Source organism: Anomaloglossus baeobatrachus, chromosome 11 (genome assembly GCF_048569485.1).
Source record: "Anomaloglossus baeobatrachus isolate aAnoBae1 chromosome 11, aAnoBae1.hap1, whole genome shotgun sequence".
Lineage (NCBI taxonomy): Eukaryota > Metazoa > Chordata > Amphibia > Anura > Aromobatidae > Anomaloglossus > Anomaloglossus baeobatrachus.
The window spans coordinates 33,625,400-33,645,399 of record NC_134363.1 but is presented as its reverse complement, the minus strand read 5'-3'; the positions used below and the strand labels follow the sequence as shown (position 1 = coordinate 33,645,399).

Below are 20,000 nucleotides of genomic sequence, written 5' to 3'. Positions count from 1 at the left end.
AGGGATAGATAGATAGATAGATAGATAGATAGATAGATAGATAGATAGATAGATAGATAGAGGGATAGATAGATAGATAGAGGATTTATATAGAGGTGTGTGATTGTGGATGTTGTGTTGTTTCCTGTAGTTTCCTCTAGGAAGAAGAAGAGAAGGATCAGGCCTTACACATCTCAGCCCCCCACTACACCCCCAGCTTCCATGTCACACAGGAGGCGTGAAGACAGCACACTCTCTGCCTTGGGCCCCACTTTCCTGCACCCCATCTGCTGTTGATCATTATCTGGCTTTGGCTGGGCTCAGATCGCCGGGGGCTTCTGGGGGGAGCAGAGGACTTGGTGAAAAGATCAAGCGCAGGAGGGGGGTGAGGAGGGGCTGTTGCTCGTGGCTCTGGAGGAGCAGGATACTTCGCTTCCCCATTATATTATCAGTTGTTTGCACAGGCGGCAGAGCAGGTACAGGACTGAGAGCACTCACATTGTGCTACATGGAGACACAAGGAGCCTGCAGATACTGTCTTGTGTTCTTGCTTTTCTAGTCTTGCACTTGTTGAATGTCTTGAAACTTCTGTAGGGATATTCCGGATCCCAGAACGTGCTCTTCACCAGATCTCTCCAGATCTCATAAAACTCTTCTAAGACTTGTAGTTTTGCAACAACTTTAAAATCACAGTTATACAATGTGTCATGTATCACATGTGGGAACGGGACGATATTCTGACTGTTTCTCTTCTTTCTACTTCCCTTTTGCTTCCTTGTCTTCAATATTTCCTTTTCCTCTTCCCTGAATCTTATTTCCTCTCCTTAATCCATCACTTTTATTTTGTTGATATTTCATGTTATTGATTTGTTTTATAAATATTTCCTTTTCTTCATCTCTGCATTTTATTTCTTTGCATTCCTAAACTCTTATATTTTTTTTTATTGTTATTTATGTGTTTTATACATTTCCTCTTCTTTATCCCTGGATCTTATTTCCTCTCCTTATTCCATCACTCTTATTTTCTTGTTATTTTTTATTTCTTTATTTTATACATTTCCTTTTCCTTATCTCTGGATCTTATTTCCTCTTCTTATTCCATTACTCTTATATTCTTATTTGTTTTATAAATTTCCTTTTCTTCATCCTTGGATCTTATTTCCCGTCCTTATTCCATCACTCTTATTTTCTTGTTATTTATTATTTCTTTATTTTATACATTTCCTTTTCTTCATCCCTGGATCTTATCCCATCACTCCTATTTTCTTATTTATTTATTTATTTGTTTTATAAATGTTATTTTCTTAATCTCTGGATCTTATTTCCTCTCCTTATTCCATAAAATATTTTCTTGTTATTTTTTATTTGTTTTACAAATGTCCTTATCTTCATCCCTGGATCTTATTTCCTCTCCTTATTCCATCACTTTTATTTTCTTGTTATTTCTTGTTATTGATTTGTTTTATACATTTCCCTTTCTTCATCCCTGGATCTTATTTCCTCTCCATATTCCATCACTCTTATTTTCTTATTTGTTATTTATATGTTTTGTAAATTTCCTTATCTTCATCTCTGAATCTTATTTAATATCCTTATTCCATTACTCTTATTTTCTTGTTATTTGTTTTATACATTTCCTTTTCTTCATCTCTGGATCTTATTTCCTCTCCTTATTCCATAACTCTTATTTTCTTGTTATTTTTTATTTCTTTATTTTATACATTTCCTTTTTCCTCATCTCTGGATCATATTTCCTTTCCTTATTCCATCACTTATATTTTCTTATTTGTTATTTATTTATTTTTATAAATTTCCTTTTCTTCATCCCTTGATCTTATTTCCGCTCCTTATTCCATCACTCTTATTTTCTTGTTATTTATTATTTCTTTATTTTATAAATTTCCTTTTCCTCATCTCTGGATCTTATTTCCTCTCCTTATTCCATTACTCTTATTTTCTTGTTATTTTTTGTTCTTTATTTTATACATTTCCTTTTCCTCATCTCTGGATCTTATTTCCTCTCCTTATTCCATTACTCTTATTTTCTTGTTATTTTTTGTTCTTTATTTTATACATTTCCTTTTCCTCATCTCTGGATCTTCTTTCCTTCCCTTATTCCATCACTTATTTTCTTATTATTTTTTGTTTATTTGTTTATTACTCTTCACTTTTCTTTACTTCATTTCTCGTCCATCTTCACCTGGTTATTCTCACCAACTCTTGACTTCGTCTTCAATCTTACTGATCACCTAACTCTAACCCTTCCCTTTTGCATTTCCTCACTGGGTGGTCTTCTGTCTTTCTCACCTTCTTCTCATCTTCTTCACCTATTAATTCCACTTCCTCCCCCATTTCCTTCCTGTCACCCTCACTTCCTCACCTGCTTATTATCCTGAACCCTTCTGGATGTTGTACCCTTGTTCTTCTCACCATTATCACATCTTCTTCTTCACCTGTTCTTCTCTGGTCCATCTGCTTATGACATTCTCATCTCTTGCTCCTCACCTGTGTCCTCTTTCTCCTCCTGCTGGCCTCATTTTTACCACCTCCTGGACCCCCTGCCTGGATAACTTTCATCTTCTCCATTTTTTTCATTACGTTTGTCATCTTCATCTTCATTTCTCCTTCTGTCTGACTTTCTTCTTTTTCTTCTGACCCATCTTTTGTTCTTCACCTGCTTCTTCTTTGATCTTCTGCCTTTTTCTCTCATTTTATCCTCAACTCAACACACCTTTCTGGATCATCCTCCTCTTGGTTCTCTTCTATCATTTCCTCTTTTTGTTGCTCTCTTTCTCCCCCTTTTTCCTCTCCCTATATTCCTGTCTGCAGAATCGAGCATGGATTGCAGCTGCGTGTCTGATATTCTTCTGACTCCTTCTATGCCAGCTCTCTGGACTCCAGGTAACTTCAGACATTTAGTGAGTGCTGTCTATAGTGACATTCATTTCTTTCTTTCTTTTTCTCTTTCGTTATTTATTTTCTTTCTTTTTTTTCTCTATACTTTGTATATCTGTTCTCTATCTTCTTATGTAATACATCTATTATCTATCTTTCTGTCCTATCTCTCCCTCTATATCTATCCATACATCTATTCATCCGTCTATCCCTCTATCCATCCCTCTATCCAACTATCTATCCATCCCTCTATCCAACTATCTATCCATTCCTCTATCCAACTATCTATCCATTCCTCTATCCAACTATCTATCCATCCCTCTATCCAACTATCTATCCATCCCTCTATCCAACTATCTATCCATCCCTCTATCCAACTATCTATCCATCCCTCTATCCAACTATCTATCCATCCCTCTATCCAACTATCTATCCATCCCTCTATCCAACTATCTATCCATCCCTCTATCCAACTATCTATCCATCCCTCTATCCAACTATCTATCCATCCCTCTATCCAACTATCTATCCATTCCTCTATCTTTCCCTCTATCTATCCCTATCTATCTATCCCTCCATCCATCTATCACTATGTATCCATCCATCCATCCATCCATTTCTTGTCTTTTTCTTTCCCCCATTTATTTCTAGATTACTTTATATTGGGTTTGAAAACTTGTCCTAGGCTGTTGGTATCTGACTCTCCTCTCCCTTTATGTTGGGACACCGTGCATTTCAGGTTAGGAAAGAGAATGCATAGAGAAGCAGAGATTGTTATCGCACGATGTGGTCGGTATAAGATGCTCATTATTCTCAGAGGGATTGAGCTAGACTGACTGTGGTCGGCCAGTCTATGATCCTGTCGCATGTGATTCCAGCAGAGATCGGAGTTAGTTTTCCTGTCCATTTAGCAAAAGCTCAGTATATTCACTATATTATATTTTGCCTCGGAGGTGACTTCTTCAGAGCTAGAAAGTAGAAAGGAAAGAATTACCGGGAATCTGACAATGCAATCTACAGGTGCAGCCTGGGGTCAGGACAATGGAGGGGGCAGGGAGAGGGGGGGGGGGGGGTGGTAGATTCGGACACTTCTTTTTTGAATGACGTATGCAACAGGTATAGAAATGTAACACAGGTAAAAGAGAAGGGGACTAATAATAAGAAGAGGAGGAAAAACTAATCATAAGAGGAGGAGAAGGAGAACTAATAATAAGAGGAGGAGGAGAGGGAGAACTATTAATAAGAGGAGGAGGGGAGGGATAACTATTAATAAGAGGAGGAGGAGAACTATTAATAAGAGGAGGAGGAGAGGGAGAACTATTAATAAGAGGAGGAGAACTAATAATAAGAGGAGGAGGAGAAGGAGAACTAATAATAAGAGGAGGGGGTGAGGGAGAACTAATAATAAGTGGAGGAGGAGTAGGAGGGAGAACTAATAATAAGAGGAGGAGAGGGGGAACTATTAATAAGAGGAGGAGGAGAGGGAGAACTAATAATAAGAGGAGGAGGAGAGGGAGAACTAATAATAAGAGGAGGAGGAGGAGAGGGAGAATAATAAGAGGAGGAGAGGGAGGATAATAATAATAAGAGGAGGAGAGGGAGGATAATAATAAGAGGAGGAGGAGGAATGGGAGAACTAATAATAAGAGGAGGAGGAGAGGGAAAACTAATAAGAGGAGGAGGAGAGGGAGAACTATTAATAAGAGGAGGAGAGGGAGAACTATTAATAAGAGGAGGAGAGGGAGAACTATTAATAAGAGGAGGAGAGGAAGAACTATTAATAAGAGGAGGAGGAGAGGGAGAATTAATATTAAGGGAAGGAGGAGAGGGAAAACTAATAATAAGTGGAGGAGAGGGAGAACTAATAATAATAGGAGGAGGAGAGGGAGAACGAATAATAAGAGGAGGAGGAGAGGGAGAACTAATAATAAGAGAGGAGGAGAACTAATAATAAGAGGAGGAGGAGAGGGAGAACTATTAATAAGAGGAGAACTAATAATAAGAGGAGGAGAACTAATAATAAGAGAAGGAGAACTAATAATAAGAGGAGGAGGAGAGGGAGAACTAATAATAGGAGGAGGAGAGGGGGAACTAATAATAAGTGGAGGAGAGGGAGAACTAATAATAGGAGGAGGAGAGGGGGAACTAATAATAGGAGGAGAGGGAGAACTAATAATAAGAAGAGGAGGAGGAGAGGGAGAAATAATAATAAGAGAGGAGGAGAACTAATAATAAGAGGAGGAAGAGGAGAACTAATAATAAGAGGAGGAGGAGAGGGAGACTATTAATAAGAGGAGAACTAATAATAGGAGGAGGAGGAGGAGAACTAATAATAAGAGGAGAAGGAGAACTAATAAAAAGAGGAGGAGGAGAGGGAGAACTAATAATAAGAGAGGAGGAGAACTAATAATAAGAGGAGGAGGAGAGGGAGAACTATTAATAAGAGGAGAACTAATAATAGGAGGAGGAGGAGGAGAACTAATAATAAGAGGAGAAGGAGAACTAATAATAAGAGGAGGAGGAGAGGGAGAACTAATAATAAGGGGAGGAGGAGAGGGAGAACTAATAATAAGTGGAGGAGGAGAGGGAGAACTAATAATAAGAGGAGGAGAACTAATAATAAGAGGAGGGGGTGAGGGAGAACTAATAATAAGTGGAGTAGGAGTAGGAGGGAGAACTAATAATAAGAGGCGTAAGAACAAATTATAAGGGGAGGAAGATCGGGAACTAATAAGAGGAGGGGAGGGAGAAAATAATAAGAGGAGGAGAGGGAGAAGTAATAATAAGAGGAGGGGAGGGAGAAGTAATAATAAGAGGAGGGGAGGGAGAAGTAATAATAAGAGGAGGAGGAAGAGAGGGAGAACTAATAATAAGAGGCGTAAGAACAAATTATAAGGGGAGGAAGATCGGGAACTAATAAGAGGAGGAGGAGAGAACTAATAATAAGAGGAGAAACAGAGGAAAACTATTAATAAGAGGAGGAGGAGAGGGAGAACTATTAATAAGAGGAGGAGAACTAATAATAAGAGGAGGAGGAGGAGGAGAGGAATAAGTGATGAAGATGCAGCAATGTGTTGATTGATGAATAATCCCTGTCCTCTGTAGGAGGAATGGCAGACACATTGCTTTCTGAACTTTATAACCAAACTTTCCCATCTCCTCCTCCCGCAGTGAAGTCCATTATACAATCGTTCTCCTCCTTCGGATCCTTTTCCAGATTCCCGACATTTAACAGATCACATTATTTTTTCAGCTATTTATAGAAGTAAATAATTCACCTGCAACACGTGAGGAATGATACGGTCGAGCGATCATTGTAGTGTAGATGTGATCGGTGCGATTCCTGCAGAATCAGAGTCGGTCCATTGAGCAGAGCTGGGTTTACTAGTCTGTTGTCATGATGATAAGACTCCAGGTGACCCCATTAATCTATATTATCGGGTTATGTTAATAATTATTATTTTAATGTTGAATATTTTTATATCGTGTCGCCAATAATTTACCCTGCCGATGTGATTGGGGGTGGGGGGCTCGATGTGATTGGGGGTGGGGGGCTCGATGTGATTGGGGGTGGGGGGCCCGATGTGATTGGGGGTGGGGGGCACGATGTGATTGGGGGGCACGATGTGATTGGGGGTGGGGGGGATCGATGTGATTGGGGGTGGGGGGATCGATGTGATTGGTGTGGGGGGCTCTGCGGTCAGTGGGGGTCATACTGGAGGCTGCAGAAGGGAAGTTTACATCGAATAAGACAGAAATAGAGAAGAGAAAAACAGGAACATGAAAGAGAAGAGAAGAGATAGAAATGGGAATTGAAAATAAATAGTAATTGGAGAAGGGTCAGAGAATCACAGAACATGGAGACAGGGAAGAAAGGATGATGGAAGACTGCATTATCCCGGGGTCCGGAGATCCGGGCCACAGACAGCAGCCGGGGGACGAGGGGTTAATCAGAGGCATAAGAGGGTTGCACAGCAGAGGACAAGAGGAGCTATCTAAATATAGTAAAAAAAATAGGAAAAAGAAGAGCGACAATAGGGGAAATGGGGGAGATATTCCAGAAAACTGTAACAGAACTCAGGCATTTAGATTGTGAGTCCCAATGGGGACAGTGATGATCACATCTGTAAAGCGCAAAATACCAACAAAAATAAATAAAATCTAAAATTGTAAAATGGGAATAAAAAGAAAAGGAATAATTTAATCTTATGTGTCAATAACAAAATAATTATTTTTCTACCCCAAAGTCAATGCAACTAGTACTAATGATAATACAAACATTAATTGTAATAATTATTATCTAGTAATTATGGTTATATAAATCTCTTACACCTTACACATGAAAACATCACAATATATTTTAAGTTACTTGTCACCATGAATAGATCAGCTAATAATTATTATTATTCTTGTATTTGACATATACATATATACAGATAAGACTCAAAAATAATAATAATAATAATAATAATAATAATTAGCTGATTTATTAAAAGTGACAAGAAACAAAAAAAATATAAATAAAAAAAATAAGTGGGAATCAAATACAACTTTATCATTAAATAATACTAAACAGAGGACTTATTAAAAATGACAAATATATTTCTTTTTTAGGTCAGAATCAAAAACAATAATAATAATAATAATAATAATAATAATAATTATTCAAAGTCAGATGAATTAAGGTGACGAGTAACTAAATAAATTATATAATATATATTTTTTAAGGTAAGAATCAAACATTATTAATAATAATAATAATAATAATAGTAATAATAATAATAATACTTAGCTAATAATACTTAGCTGAATATATAGGGTGACAAGTAACTTAAGAAAAAAATATGAATATATATATATATATATATAAAAATTAAAATATATCATTATTATTAATAATAATAATAATAATAATAATATGAATTAGTTAAGGGGACAAATATACAAAGATAAGAATAAAAACATCAGTTATTATTAATAATAATAATAATAATAATAATAATAATAAAAAATACTTAGCTACTAACTCCTTGCATGAATTATTTAGGTTGAGATGTAACTTAACAAAAAAAAAATATACATGTATATGTGTAGTATATATATATATATATATATATATATATATCTCATTATTATTATTAATAAAGAATAATTAGCTGAATTAGTTAAGGTGACAAATATATATGTTAACATGAATAATAATAAAAAATAAAACAAACAATAATAATAATAAATATATCTAAGTATATTATATATAAACTGTATGCATACACATATGAATGGCAACATTATATGGCAACATATATATATATATACATACATATATATATATATATATATATATATATATATATACACATATATATATATATATATATATATATATATATATATATATATATATATATATATATATACACATATATATATATATATATATATATATATATATACACACACACACACACACACACACACACACACACACACACACACACACACACACATATACATGTTGTTTTTATTTAATTTGATTACTAAATGTTTTATTTATTTATTTTTCTAAACTTATTTCTGTGGTTGTCGCTGTTATCAGGACTCTATTCCTATCTAATTATCTAATCAAAGGTGTAAATTTATATCTATATGCAGACATATTTTTTCAATGAGGGTGAATGGCAGCTGTATAGGGATGTGTGCCTGTATCTGGCATATAGAGCTGCTCAGGTCAGTATATCTTAAGGGCTCATTCACACATCAGTGATTTTTTTCTTGCGTTTTTCATCCTTTTTGTTTTCTGATCAGATTTCCATCACTTTTTTTTTTTTTAGTGCTCCCCATTCTTTTCATGGACCCTTAGACTTGCATTGTCGAGTTTGATCCTTTTCTCAGAATTTGGGGGGGCGACCGCTCGGTCCTAATGTGGAGCTGAAACATTTTATGAGCAAAAGCTAAGACTCAGGTTCACCAATTGCTTGAAAGCAGCAGAAATTCTACAAATTGATCTTTGGATATTAGGTTAACTGCTTAGCATTATTGCTTGTGCAATTAAATGCAAGCTGTTGTTCTCTGTTATCAGCCTATAAATGGGAAGAAAGTCCAGGACCTTCCCTGTCTCCAGGATCTCTCTATGTGACTGCTCCTATTGTTGTACTGAACCATTATTAGGTTGTTATTGTCTTTTTTATATAAATCTTTACCATTTTGCTCTTTTTCCTGTTTAATCCAGGCTTTGCCTTTCCTGACTGGGCCTATAAGCCGGAGTCCAGCCCGGGCTCCAGACAGATCCAGCTCTGGCACTTTATTCTGGAGCTTCTCCAGAAAGAGGAGTATCATGATGTCATCGCCTGGCAGGGAGACTACGGAGAATTTGTCATCAAGGACCCCGATGAGGTGGCGCGGTTATGGGGTATACGCAAGTGTAAACCTCATATGAACTATGATAAGCTGAGCCGAGCACTCAGGTGAGATTACACCCAACCAGACCCCCATAGAGGACCCTCATATAAGGTGGAGAGTGGTTACAAAAAGCATCAACCTGGAAGACCCTATGCATGATTTTTAATGGGAACAGTGTAATACTTCATTTCTCCAGTGGTGGCGCTGCGGAGTAACTGATTACCTGCTGCCAGCTCCCTTTACAGACTGCATCTGATCTCTGAAGGGAGACCATCAATGACCCACCATGTGACCGGCATATTATTGGTGTAATAATGGGATTTTGCAAAGCTGACAACCCCCCTTAATATTATCAGACTATCCCCCAAGAGCCCCTTAGTCCCCTACTCCAGATCCCTCAAGAGCCCCTTGGTCTCCTACTCCAGATCCCTCAAGAGCCCCTTGGTCCCCTACTCCAGATCCCTCAAGAGCCCCTTGGTCTCCTACTCCAGATCCCTCAAGAGCCCCTTGGTCTCCTACTCCAGATCCCTCAAGAGCCCCTTGGTCTCCTACTCCAGATCCCTCAAGAGCCCCTTGGTCCCCTACTCCAGATCCCTCAAGAGCCCCTTGGTCTCCTACTCCAGATCCCTCAAGAGCCCCTTGGTCTCCTACTCCAGATCCCTCAAGAGCCCCTTGGTCTCCTACTCCAGATCCCTCAAGAGCCCCTTGGTCTCCTACTCCAGATCCCTCAAGAGCCCCTTGGTCTCCTACTCCTGATCCCCCCAAGAGCCCATTGGTCTCCTACTCCTGATCCCCCCAAGAGCCCATTGGTCTCCTACTCCAGATCCCTCAAGAGCCCCTTGGTCTCCTACTCCAGATCCCTCAAGAGCCCCTTGGTCTCCTACTCCAGATCCCTCAAGAGCCCTTTGGTCTCCTACTCCAGATCCCTCAAGAGCCCCTTGGTCTCCTACTCCAGATCCCTCAAGAGCCCCTTGGTCTCCTACTCCAGATCCCTCAAGAGCCCCTTGGTCTCCACTCCAGATCCCTCAAGAGCCCCTTGGTCTCCTACTCCAGATCCCTCAAGAGCCCCTTGGTCTCCTACTCCAGATCCCTCAAGAGTCCCTTGGTCTCCTACTCCAGATCCCTCAAGAGTCCCTTGGTCTCCTACTCCAGATCCCTCAAGAGCCCCTAAGTCTCCTACTCCTGATCCCTCAAAAACCCCTTAGTCTCCTACTCCTAATCCCTCAAGAGCCCCTTAGTCTCCTACTCCTAATCCCTCAAGAACCCCTTAGTCTCCTACTCCTGATCCTTCAAGGGCCCCTTAGTCTCCTACTCCTGATCCCTCAAGAGCCCCTTAGTTCTCCTACTCCTGCCTCCCTGGACTCAGACCACATGCTAAAATCTGTCTTGCTCTAAAAGTGAACTTCCAGTTCCCTAAGGAATCATCATACCGCTGCCTATAGAAGTCTATGGAGATCAGAGATGGATCTTGATGGAGCAGAGGGAGGGATACTTTGCTGATGTTTCCTTACTTTTCCGAAGTTTTTATCTTAGCCCAGCTCTGGATGCACAGCTACCCTGCTCATAACTATAGTATAATGTCCTGCATGCTGCTTCAGCGTTGTAGTGTTTCAAATCACTCTAGAGATGGATTCACAACTACACTGCTCAGTACACACACACACACACACAATATATATATTAGTTTTTTTTTTATCACCCCAGAGATGGATGCACTGGTACACTGCTCAGAAATACTGTATAATGTACTCTATTCTCTAGTTTTTTTTTTTATATCCCTCCAGAGATTCTGTATAATGGCCTCCATTCAGCTGCAGTTTTTTTTTATAAATGTTTCATATCACTTTAGAGATGGATGCACTGCTACACTGCTTAGCACTGCTGTATAATGTACTCTATGCTGCTGCAGTTTCTAGCGTTTTATATCACCAGAGATAGAGTCACAGCTACACTGCTCAGAACAGCTGTGTAATGTCCTCCATGCTGCTGCAGATTTGTAGTAAAGGTTTCATATTACTCCAGGGATGGATGCACAGTTACATTGAAGCACTGTTGTATAAAACACTATGCTGCCACAGCTTTCTAATGTTTTATATAACCCCAAAGATGGAGTCACAATTACACTGCTCGGTACAGCTGTATAATGTCCTCCATTCACCTGCAGCTTTTTAGTAAAGGTTTCATGTCACTCCAGAGATGGATGCACAACTACACTGCTCAACCCAGCTGTATAATGTCCTCTATGCTGCTGCAGCTTTCTAGTGTCGCGGGCGGAGGGGACGCGCTCGCCACGCTCGGGTCCGGGGCTTCTGCTGCTGCTGCTCGGTGGCTCGAGCGGTGGGCCGGATCCGGGGACTCGAGCGGCGCTCCTCACCCGTGAGTGAAAAGGGGGTGGTTTGTTTGGGGGGGAAGAGTTCGTGACGCCACCCACGGGTCGTGGTGATTATTAGCATCACCGCTGCTTGGTGACAGGGATCCCGGGAGCGATGGCAGGGAGCAGCTAGGATGTTGTCCCCTCCGTGGGTAGGGGTTGGTGTTCCCGGGGCCCGGTGATGGTGCGGGGAGGCTGGATAGCTGGGATGCAGGGTTAGCGCGGCGTGGTGCCGGATGGCACTGTTGTACTCACTCAGACAGAAAGCCACAAAGTCTCTGGTAAACCAAACGGCTGGATGGACGAGTCCCGCAGCCGGCTGCAGTGTTGTGCTCTCCCCGGACAGGTGATGGCGGCTGTCTTTCCCTGCACCTGTGTAGAATGTGTCAACTCCGATGGTTTCCCATCAGTAGTCCGCTCCCCGGGCGTATTGGTACCGTAGAGCCCTTTTGCCCGCAGGCGCTGGCGCTTGGATCTCTAGCCTGTGGCGGTGGCTGTATATCCTCATGGTGTGGACTGTTGCCTTCTAGCGGGACTTGGGTGTTAGGAAACCCCTGGGGTTCCGGTAACTCTCGGATTTGACAGTTGTCGGCGGCTCCAAGCCTAGTCGGGGTCCGATTGCCATGCCCTGTGTGCTTAAATTCACTCCCCTCCCCGGTTCGGTACCGGTGGGCCACCGCTCAGCCCCGGTCCTACGGTTCCGCAGAGATCCGCTAACTCCTGCAGACGGCCACCACCATCTGCCGACCTTGCTGTCAGTGCCTGGGCCCCTACCCAGACACTAACAGGTTCTGTCCTCTCGGCTTTCCACCTCCAAACACTAACTGACTGCTTTTCCCGCCTCCAGGCCTGTGAACCTCCTCGGTGGGTGGAGCCAACCACCTAGCTCCGCCCCACCTGGTGTGGACATCAGACCCTGGAGGGAGGCAACAAGGGTTTTTGTTTGACTGTTGTGACTGTCTAGGGAAGGGTGTGTGTGTGTTGTTATGTCTGTGACTACCTGGCTAGTCCAGGGCGTCACACTAGCACGTGTTGTAAGTCACCAGAGAGATTCACAGCTACACTGCTCAGAACTGCTGTATAATGTCCTCCATGCTGCTGCTTTCTGCATTCACAGCTACACTGCTCAGAACAGCTGTATAATGTCCTCCATGCTGCTGCTTTCTGCATTCACAGCTACACTGCTCAGTACTGCTGTATAATGTCCTCCATGCTGCTGCTTTCTGCATTCACAGCTACACTGCTCAGTACTGCTGTATAATGTCCTCCATGCTGCTGCTTTCTGCATTCACAGCTACACTGCTCAGAACAGCTGTATAATGTCCTCCATGCTACCTGCAGATTTTTAGTAAATGTTTAATATCACTCCAGGGATGGATGCACAGCTACATTGAAGCACTACTGTATAAAACACTCTGTGCTGCTGCCACAGCTTTTTAATGTTTTATATAACCCTAAAGATGGAGTCACAATTACACTGCTCAGTAAAGTTGTATAATGTCCTCCATTCACCTGCAGCTTTTTTGTAAAGGTTTCATGTCAGTCCAGAGATGGATGCACAACACCACTGCTCAGCACTGCTGTGTAATGTCCTCTATGCTGCTACACCTTCTAGCATGTGTTTTACATCACACACAGAGATAGATTCAGCAGCTACACTGCTCATTACACGATAATGCCCCCCATTCAGCTGCAGCTTTTTATTAAATGTTTCCTATCACTCCATGGATGGATGCACAGGTACATTGAAGCAATGCCATATAAAATACTCTATGCTGCTGCAAGAGCTTTCTAATGTTTTATATAACAAAAAGATAGATTCACAGTTACACTGATCAGTACAGCTGTATAATGTCCTCCATTCAGCTGCAGCTTTTTAGTAAGGCTATGTGCGCACGTCGCGTAATTTCATGCGTTTACGCTGCATATTGCACTACAACGTAAATGCATGCGTCCTGCGTCCCCAGCACAATCTATCGCCCTAGAGATGGATTTACAGCTACACTGCTCATTACTTTTACATAATGTACTAGAAGTATATACTAGATTTACTAGATAATGTACTAGATTTAAATAATTTACTAGAAAGCTGCTGCAGCTTTATTGTATGTTTTATATCACTTCGGAGATGCATGCACAGCTACACTGCTCAGTACAGTTGTATAATGTCCTCCATGCTGCTGCAGCTTTTTATGAAATGTATCATATCACTGCAGAGATGGATGCACAGCTACACTGCTCAGTACAGCTGTATAATGTCCTCCATGCTGCTGCAGCTTTTTATGAAATGTATCATATCACTGCAGAGATGGATGCACAGCTACAATGCTCAGCAATGCTGTTTAATTTCCTCTATGCTGCTGCAGCTTTCTAGTAATTATATATCACCCTAGAGATGGATTCACAACTACACTTCTAAGTACTTTTCCATAATGTACTAGATTTATATACTAGATGTACTGTACCAGATTTATATATTTTACTAGAATGCTGCTGCAGCTTTATAGTAGATTTTTTATATCAGCCCAGAGATGGATTTACATTGCTCAATAAAGCTTTACAATGTCCTCCGTGCAGCTGCAGCTTTTTAGGTAGATGGATGCGCAACTACAGTGCTCAGCACTGCTGTATTATGTTCTCCATGCAGCTGCAGATTTTTAGGTAGAGGGATACACAACTACACTGCTCAGTATAGCTTTACAATGTCCTCCGTGTAGCTGTAGCTTAGGTAGATTGATACACAACTACACAGCTCAGCATAGCTTTACAATGTCCTCCATGTAGCTGTAGCTTAGGTAGATGGATACACAACTACACTGCTCAGTATAGCTTTACAATGTCCTTCGTGTAGCTGCAGCTTTTTAGGTAGATGGATGCACAACTACACTGCTCAGCACTGGTGTATTATGTTCCCCATGCAGATGGATGAAAAAATACACAGCTCAGCAGCGCTGTATAATGTACTCTGTGCTGCTGCAGCTTTCTAGTGTTTTATATAACCCTAGAGATTCACAGATACATTGCTCAGTATAGCTGTATAATGTCCTCCATGCAGCTGCAGCATTTTATGTAGATGGATTCCCAACTACAATGCTCAGCACTGCCATATAATGTCCTCTATGCTGCTGCAGTTTTCTAGCAAGTGTTTCATCATCCCAGAGATGGATGCACAGATACACTAGTCAGCACAGCTATATAATGTTTTCCAGGCTGCTCCAGCTTTCTAGTAAGTGTTTTATCATCCCAGAGATGGATGCACAACTACACTGCTCAGCACTGCTATGTTTTCCAGGCTGCAGTAGCTTTCTAGTAAGTGTTTCATCATCCCAGAGATAGTTGCACAGCTACAATGGTCAGCACAGCTGTATAATGTTTTCCAGGCTGCTCCAGCTTTCTAGTAAGTGTTTTACCATTCCAGAGATGGATGCACAGCTACACTGGTCAGTATAGCTGTATAATATCTTCCAGGCTGCTGCAGCTTTCTAGTAAGTGTTTTATCATCCCAGAGATGGATGCACAGCTACACTGCTCAGCACTGCTATATGTTTTCCAGGCTGCTGCAGCTTTCTAGTAAGTGTTTTATCATCCCAGAGATGGATGCGCAACTGCACTGCTCAGCCCTGCTGTATAATATTTTCCAGGCTGCTCCAGCTTTCTAGTAAGTGTTTCATCATCCCAGAGATGGATGCACAGCTACACTGGTCAGTATAGCTGTATAATATCTTCCAGGCTGCTGCAGCTTTCTAGTAAGTGTTTTATCATCCCAGAGATGGATGCACAGCTACACTGCTCAGCACTGCTATATGTTTTCCAGGCTGCTGCAGCTTTCTAGTAAGTGTTTTATCATCCCAGAGATGGATGCACAGCTACACTGCTCAGCACTGCTATATGTTTTCCAGGCTGCTGCAGCTTTCTAGTAAGTGTTTTATCATCCCAGAGATGGATGCGCAACTGCACTGCTCAGCCCTGCTGTATAATATTTTCCAGGCTGCTCCAGCTTTCTAGTAAGTGTTTCATCATCCCAGAGATGGATGCACAGCTACACTGGTCAGTATAGCTGTATAATATCTTCCAGGCTGCTGCAGCTTTCTAGTAAGTGTTTTATCATCCCAGAGATGGATGCACAGCTACACTGCTCAGCACTGCTATATGTTTTCCAGGCTGCTGCAGCTTTCTAGTAAGTGTTTCATCATCCCAGAGATGGATGCACAGCTACACTAGTTAGCACAGCTGTATATGTTTTCCAGGCTGCTCCAGCTTTCTAGTAAGTGTTTTATCATCCCAAAGATGGATGCGCAACTGCACTGCTCAGCCCTGCTGTATAATATTTTCCAGGCTGCTCCAGCTTTCTAGTAAGTGTTTCATCATCCCAGAGATGGATGCACAGCTACACTAGTTAGCACAGCTGTATAATATCTTTCTAGTAAGTGTTTCTATCACCCCATTGATGGATTCACTGCTCTGTACTGCTGTATGATGTCCTCCATGCTGCTTCTGAACATGTGCTACATACAGACAAGAGAACAGAAATTAATCAAGTATGGAGTGAAAACTGGTGAAAAATACAAGTTACATATCCTATAATGGCCAGAAATTGTATTATTCCTCATCTATTGTCTATTTTGAGAAGTTGCCTGTAATAACAGGTATTCTTTACAGCACATTAGTCCTCTTAAATAGCAGAAATGGAGAACGCTGCTATGTCCTCTCCTTCCCTATCAGTTTTTTCAATATCGTTCCCCCTCTACGCGAACCTGGGAGAGGAAAGCAAAAATTCTTAGCAATATTTTTAGTACAAAAACCCCCCCAAAAAACTAGAAATTCTTATTAAATGACAAATTCAGATGTGCTCCGGGGAGGAAGAGTGAGGGCAGCAGCCGTGCTCGGAGTCTCCGCATTGCTCCCCGTGATATCAGATGGCTCATATATGGCTCATGTCCCTGTGGGGCCTGCGGGTGAAGCGAGGAGGAGGATCCTCATCCCTTTGCCGAAAAATCACTTTTGACATTTAATTTCAAAAATCTTCCCTGGCCTAAACACGTGGGTGATACGTTTGCCCTGTGAGTCTCCCTGGAGAGGAGGGGTGCGGTGGTACGTGCAGACGTGCCGCCACTATGCATCCTATATTATTTAATGGATACATGATATACCGCCTGATACATTCTATCGTAATGAAATCTGTGAGAAATCTCCACTATGTATTAATACACCAATTATTAAAGGGGTTGTCCAATTTAGAAATCCTGTTTTCATATACCCTTTAAATCTCACACGGGGGTGGGGGGCTCTGTTTAGGACCCTCATTTTTTGGCTGGAATATAAAGAGATGATAAAAAGTATCTCAAGCTATGGAAGACATCAATATTCTATTAGCAAAATTAAAATTATTAAAATTGACATTCTGCAATACCTTTTATCTCCTGCGGGGGCGCTGTAGGAACACTAAATTCTGCGTATGAATTTTCATAAGTAGAGAATCCCTTTAATTCAGTAATCTCTCTACCCTGAAACTTAATCTCATGTGATAAATATCTATCTATCTATCTATCTATCTATATATATATATATATATATATATATATATATATATATATCTCTATATATATATATATCTCTATATATATATCTCTATATATATATATCTCTATATATATATCTCTATATATATATATCTCTATCTCTCTCTCTCTCTCTCTCTCTCTCTCTATGTGTATATATATATATATATATATATATATATATATATATATATATATATATATATATATATATATCTCTCACACACACAATATATTATATATATATATATATATATATATATCTCACACACACAATATATATATATATATATATATATATATATATATCTTAACTCCCAGAAAATCAACGCAAAGTGGTCAAATTCATTATTATATTTGCTCCCTTGTTTTGCACATCGCTTGGTGTTTCTTGCCTGTTTTTCATTTGCACCTTTCGATATTGTATATGCATGCATTTGCTAGCTTTTATTTTTTTCTTTGACATTGTGGACAGGTTTTGGGTTACCCAAATGTTTTGGTCTGATTCATCAATGGTGACACTAAATTCTGCGTATGAATTTTCATAAGTAGAGAATCCCTTTAATTAAATAATCCCTCCACCCTGAAACTTCATCTAATGTGAGAAATAGGATGTCTTACCTCCCAGAAAATCAACTCAAAATGCCAAAAAAGTCAAATTCATTATTGTATTTGCTCCTTTTTTTTGCACAACATTTGGTGTTTCTTGCCTGTTTTTCATTTGCACCTTTCATTACTGTATATACACAAGTTTACTAGCTTTTCTTTGGCATTGTGGACAGGTTTTGGGTTTCCTGAATGCTTTGGTCTAATTCATCAATTGTGATACTTTGAAAAGTCAGAAAATTTTGCCACAAATATACTCGTTTCTCCCCGACATTTTGAGTGATTTTATATACGCCAGATATTTTTTTGCAAATTTTATGACATTTTAGGGGGGCAATAAATTTTTGCAGGAAAAAAAAATGTACAAAATTCATCTAACATGTGCAGCATTTTTTGGCACAGAAAAAAAAATCCGAACAAATACTAAAAGACAAAAAAAATGCGACTTAAAATCTGGCAAATAAACTAGGATAAAGAGGTAACTAGTGATGAGCGGGCACTACCATGCTCGGGTGCTCAGTACTGGTAACTAGTGATGAGCGGGCACTACCATGCTCGGGTGCTCAGTACTCGTAACTAGTGATGAGCGGGCACTACCATGTTCGGGTGCTCAGTACTCGTAACTAGTGATGAGCGGGCACTACCATGCTCTGGTGCTCAGTACTGGTAACTAGTGATGAGCGGGCACTACCATGCTCGGGTGCTCAGTACTGGTAACTAGTGATGAGCGGGCACTACCATGCTCGGGTGCTCAGTACTAGTAACTAGTGATGAGTGAGCACTACCATGCTCAGGTGCTCAGTACTGGTAACTATTGATGAGCGGGCACTACCATGCTCGGGTGCTCAGTACTCGTAACTAGTGATGAGCAGGCACTACCATGCTCGGGTGCTCAGTACTGGTAACTATTGATGAGCGGGCACTACCATGCTCGGGTGCTCAGTACTCGTAACTAGTGATGAGCGGGCACTACCATGCTCGGGTGCTCAGTACTCGTAACTAGTGATGAGCGGGTACTACCATGCTCGGGTGCTCAGTACTGGTAACTAGTGATGAGCGGGCACTACCATGCTCGGGTGCTCAGTACTCGTAACTAGTGATGAGCGGGCACTACCATGCTCGGGTGCTCAGTACTCGTAACTAGTTATGAGCGGGCACTACCATGCTCGGGTGCTCAGTACTAGTAACTAGTGATGAGTGAGCACTACCATGCTCAGGTGCTCAGTACTGGTAACTATTGATGAGCGGGCACTACCATGCTCGGGTGCTCAGTACTCGTAACTAGTGATGAGCAGGCACTACCATGCTCGGGTGCTCAGTACTGGTAACTATTGATGAGCAGGCACTACCATGCTCGGGTGCTCAGTACTGGTAACTATTGATGAGCGGGCACTACCATGCACGGGTGCTCTGTACTCGTAACTAGTGATGAGCGGGCACTACCCAAGCATGGTAGTGCTTGATCCTCACTAGATGAGTGGGGCTGGGCCTCTGTATCTTTAAAGTATGTGGGCTGAGCTTTGTCCTTCTACAGGATGAGCGGGAGCTTTGTTTTTCGGCTCCTGCTCTCCTGTCCAACTACAAATAGGTATAATAGAGAGGCCGGCTTTCAGTATGGGACAGGCAAGCCAAGGAATATTGCCATAAAAAAGCAGGACGGGAAATTAGGGAATGGAAGTCCCTTCTCCTATAATGCTGGCAGAATGCTAATGAAAATTGGGTCCCTTTTTAGCTTTTTGATGTACACCACTATCAGGTAGGTTGTAGAAAGCAGTAGTTTGGAATAACTGTTACCTTTAGATTTTGCTTGAAGAACGGTTCCACAGAAGCAAAGAAACCCTTAATGGGGCTTCTTACGTCAAGATGAAGACGATGTAATTAACCATGAATGATCCTTGTATTTCTTCCAGGTATTACTACAACAAGAGAATTCTACACAAGACCAAGGGCAAGCGATTCACCTACAAGTTCAACTTCAGTAAAGTTGTGCTGGTCAACTACCCTCTACTGGACATGGCCAATTCGTCCCTCCTTTTGGGGCAGAACCCCTTCCCTGGGGCACATTCGCATGATCCCTTCACTCCCGAGGTAGGAAGAAACCTCTATTAGTGGTACCATAAGATTAGTCAGGTCTATTGCCAATCGTATAAATGCTCTCGTTACTGGAGAACCTCTTGAAGTCCCACCAAGAG

General features: G+C 41.0%; 1 protein-coding gene across 1 annotated transcript in view; it reads left to right on the top strand.

Annotated features, from left to right (window-relative positions):
• Positions 1–20,000, top strand: part of ERFL (ETS repressor factor like) — a 112,701-nt gene that overhangs the window by 89,891 nt on the left and 2,810 nt on the right. The window contains exons 2-4 of the mRNA XM_075327124.1: positions 2,809–2,880; positions 9,104–9,338; positions 19,719–19,896. Coding sequence (XP_075183239.1) covers positions 2,817–2,880; positions 9,104–9,338; positions 19,719–19,896 — 477 coding nt within the window. The 5' untranslated portion in view covers positions 2,809–2,816. The remainder of the gene's footprint in view (positions 1–2,808; positions 2,881–9,103; positions 9,339–19,718; positions 19,897–20,000) is intronic.